This window comes from Propithecus coquereli, unplaced genomic scaffold (genome assembly GCF_000956105.1).
Source record: "Propithecus coquereli isolate 6110/MARCELLA unplaced genomic scaffold, Pcoq_1.0 Scaffold73, whole genome shotgun sequence".
NCBI classification, from domain to species: Eukaryota; Metazoa; Chordata; class Mammalia; order Primates; family Indriidae; genus Propithecus; species Propithecus coquereli.
This window is the reverse complement of record NW_012153396.1, coordinates 4,610,467-4,614,464: the sequence shown is the minus strand read 5'-3', so window position 1 is coordinate 4,614,464 and position 3,998 is coordinate 4,610,467. Positions and strand designations below refer to the sequence as shown.

At 46.7% G+C, this 3,998-nt stretch overlaps 1 protein-coding gene across 1 annotated transcript in view; it reads right to left on the bottom strand.

The window, feature by feature from the left end:
- PDCD11 (programmed cell death 11) overlaps window positions 1–3,998 on the bottom strand; it is an 80,413-nt gene that overhangs the window by 48,628 nt on the left and 27,787 nt on the right. The window contains exons 14-18 of the mRNA XM_012661636.1: window positions 3,981–3,991; window positions 3,386–3,556; window positions 2,184–2,403; window positions 1,295–1,444; window positions 764–879 (exon numbers count right to left, since the gene is read on the bottom strand). Of these exons, the coding sequence (XP_012517090.1) occupies window positions 764–879; window positions 1,295–1,444; window positions 2,184–2,403; window positions 3,386–3,556; window positions 3,981–3,991 (668 nt within the window). The remainder of the gene's footprint in view (window positions 1–763; window positions 880–1,294; window positions 1,445–2,183; window positions 2,404–3,385; window positions 3,557–3,980; window positions 3,992–3,998) is intronic.

Genomic DNA, 3,998 nt, shown 5'->3' with positions numbered 1-3,998 from the left:
GAGTGAGGGGTTAGTACTGCTTTCTATTCTCTCTTAAAGTCTTAAGATTCTAAGCAGCTAGAGATTAAGGATTCTATCTACATTGTACCATACTCTATGCAATTAGGTGTTTAATAAGTGCCTTTAACAATGATCAAACATATCCATCACACAGAGAAAAATACTAATTTTGATATTTCCCTCAAACCCATTCTTACATCACACAAACGTGTACGGGAGGCAAGGCAGGAAAGTGTGTGGAGGGTCTGCAGGTCCAAGCTGCCCACAGACATGCTTTGTTTGGTTCATATGATGTTTTTTAGAAAACAAATTAGTTTCTAAAATTTTCAACATTTATTTCGAATAAAAATTCAAATTCTGCCTTCTGTTAAAAATCAAAGACTCAGCAACATTAGACCCAGATATTCCCACCTGGCCAGATGGATCTGAACAGTCTTCCCCAAGCCAGCTGGGCATTCATTCTCCTGTGTGTCAGAGTCCAGGTCTTGCCACTCCCTACCTACACAGCCAACCTCACTCCTTCACGATACTTCCTTGGCCCAACCATAGGGTGACCATATAATTTATCACTTGAACCAAAATGAAAGTCAGTGCTATTAACCACACCAGAACAAGAGGTCAAAACTGGGAATGTCCTGGATTTGTCCAGGCATATGGTCACCCTAGCTACAGGCATCTGAACTAGAACCCTTGAGCTAGGAGCATGGTATGGAAAGGGTGTGTCATGTGACTCCATGGAAATAGAAATCAGGAGCAAGCTTACCTTTTTAGCTTTTCTATTCACCAAGTCCTGGTGAAGGGAAACATGGACTTCCAACTTCAACATATCAACATTTAAGATCACAACCTTCTTTTTCTGCCCAGATTCCACCTCCTGCCCTGCAATACAGAACCAAACACTGTGATCATCCTCCTGGAACAGGGTGAAAGAAGAACAGCACCTTTTTGCATGCAGGTGCCATCCCTTAGACTCAAAAAAGGAAAAATGACACATGTCCTAGGTCTACATAGGCCATAGTTAGGGAAACCAAGGGTCCATCTCCCATAGTTCAAGTTCAGGAGGGCCTTAATTTATGCAACCTGATATAGTAAGGTAAAAATCTAAGTTTACCCAATGATAACAATTAAAGGATTCATACCTAAACCTTCTTCACTGTGCTGAGAATTGTCTTGATTTGCACTCACACAAGATAGCACATCTACCCTATGTATTTGGAAATTCTGTATCTAGGAGAGGGAGCAACAGGAAAGGGTCTCCCCTACCAACCACAAAAGGCGAGACAGAAGCACTCACCTGCCCGATGATATTTGCTGGCTCTCAGGACCAAGCCAGGCACTGGGCCCCCGCTGAACAACACAGAGCCATCTTCCAACACCTCCTGCACCACTAAGTCAAGGACCATTCCTGCGGTCATCTCAGCCAGCGTCTGGATTAACACAGAGTCTGCCAGAGATCCAGAGGAAGCAGGGATTAGTACCACAAAACATTTTCCCCGGGAAGTATGCTGTCATCATGGAGGACAGTGGAGCACTGCAACCACTGACGAGGTAAAACCACTTTTTGCAAAAATGTCCAGTATCCATGAAAACCCTTGTCACAGGCAGAGACTTATGCTCCTTGCTAATCCTGCCTGGCCATAATTCATGAAAATAGCCAAGAAGTACCAGGACCACAGGCTTCCCTTTGGTTTCTGAATTTTCATTCTACCCTCTCAAGCCTGGTATGCCCAAATTCCATTAACAATCCTACGCAATGGTTCAAAGTCTAACACAGATGAATATTAATAATAACCCCTCACGGAGTCTAGCACGTCCCTGTTCCATTTCATGATCCACTATGTATCTGCTGAATAAAGGAATGAAAAGTGAAGAGGTCATGAATTCACAACAAATGCAAACATGAGGCCACAGAACTAAGGGACATTTTGATTCTGGACTGGCAGGGGGGACAAGAGGACTTCCGGGATTCTTGTAATGACCTTTATCTTACAGTGCTATTCATTTTATAAACACTTACTGAGCTGTACACTTAATGATTTGTGCATTTTATGCAGGTCATACCTCCATTAAAAAAAAAGATTACCAAATTGTTTTTTGTGTTCTGAGAAGCCCAGAAACAGATATAATTTACAATGCACACCCTCCCACTCCTTACCCCTCCAACGGGCCCTGAGGCACCCCACCTCGGTTGCGCATGAGGCTGCGCACGCCCTGCAACTCCTCCAGGCACTGCCTCAGGAGGAGGAGGCTGGCAGCGGCCAAGTCCCCCAGAGCGCAGTCCGATAGCCGCAGCGACAGCAGCATCCGCTGCTTCTCCTCATCCACGTTGGTCACCTTTGCAACTACTGTCTGCCCCTCGACAAAGTGGTCACTTGTGGAGGTCACAAACTTGTCACTCATGATCTGAAGAGAAGGGCAAACAGAAAACAGGGAAAGGAGACATAACCTGCTTACTATGCCCAGAAAGGGGTGTGCTGGTGGAAGAAAATGGGACCCAGGAAGTTCACGCCAGCCCTCTCTGAGCACAGCTCTACTCTCCTTCCATAAAAACAGAGGAGAGGCCCTGGCTGCCAAGTCCAGCCCTCCAAGAGAGCACTCAGCCAAGAAGGCACATTACTGGCAAGTCAGAGGGACACCAGGGCTGTCCCTGTCTCTAATAATGGCAACCCTCTGCCCCCACTATGCAGGTTTCTGGGGCCCTCTCCTCTGCTCCCATTTTAAAAATTTTTCTGGCAGGGGATACAAGTGATGTTTCCCAGGCAAAATATCAGGGAGACAGGCCCGTGGAAAGGAAAAAATATTTACGAATGGTCTATGGCAAGAATTAGCTATATGCTATGTGATCGGCATTGTCTTACGTGACTTTGGTGCATCTCCTCCCCTCTAGGTCTCAGTTTATTCAGCAGGCCTATCGGGGGTTCCACTATGGGACTGCTGAGATCTTTTCCCGTACAATTCGATGTCATTGGGAGAGGGGATAACAATATCCAGGATATTCTGGTAACTTAACACCTCAAAAAGCTGCAAAACCTTTACTCAGCTCCTCAAGAAAATCAATTTCTATGTGTAAACATGCTTGGAGTATAAAAACAAGACCAGTCATCCTCACACTGGAGACTACAGTATTCAGTCTACCCAGGGCTGTGGTGTGGAGTAGGAAAGGGGCCCTTTCTCCAGGAGGTCACACGGCCTGGCAGGAGGAGCATGGACTGAAGCTCAGCTCCACTCACCCCCTGCCAGGTGCCTTTATGTCATGCTCACCCTCAGGTGGCATCCCTGAAAATCTTTTGCAGGTGTAAAGTATCCTGTTCCTTCCCACCCACCTTCAGGTTCCACAACCCTGTTGGCTCGTCTCAAAAGCCCTTGTGCACGAAGCTGAACTTACAGCTTTGGGGGCCAGTCCACTAAGACCCGAGGGAAACTGGATGAACACACCATAGTCCTTGATGCTCTTCACAAAACCAACAAGCAGCATTCCAGGATGGATTTCCGAGAAGTTCTTGGGGTCCTGGCCACTTTCTACTGTGGACACCAAAGCTGGCTTCCTGCAAAGAAGCTAGTGGTACTCTGTCAAGGAATGTTCCAGAAAGAGGCCAGGCTTAGTGGGTCATGCCTGTGACTCCAGCACTTTGGGAAACTGAGGCAGGAGGATCACCTGAAGCCAGGAGTTTGAGACCATCCTGGGCAACATAGTAAGACCTCATCTCTACCAAAAAAATTAGCCAAGCATGGTGGTGCACGCTTTAAGCCACTATACTCTAGCCCAGGTGACGAAGCAAGACACTGTCTAAAAAGAAAAAAAAAGGTAGGAGAATGTTCCAGAAAAGGCAGATGAAATGTCCATCTCTCCCATCCATCCCCTTTCTCCACGGAGAAAGACAGACAGGACTGCAGGCTGATTGTGGCCACTGCAGTGATTCTCTGAGTGTGCAGACCAGCAGCAGCATGACCTGGAACTCGTGGCAGCAGCCCAGACCTACTGAATCAGAAACTCGGGG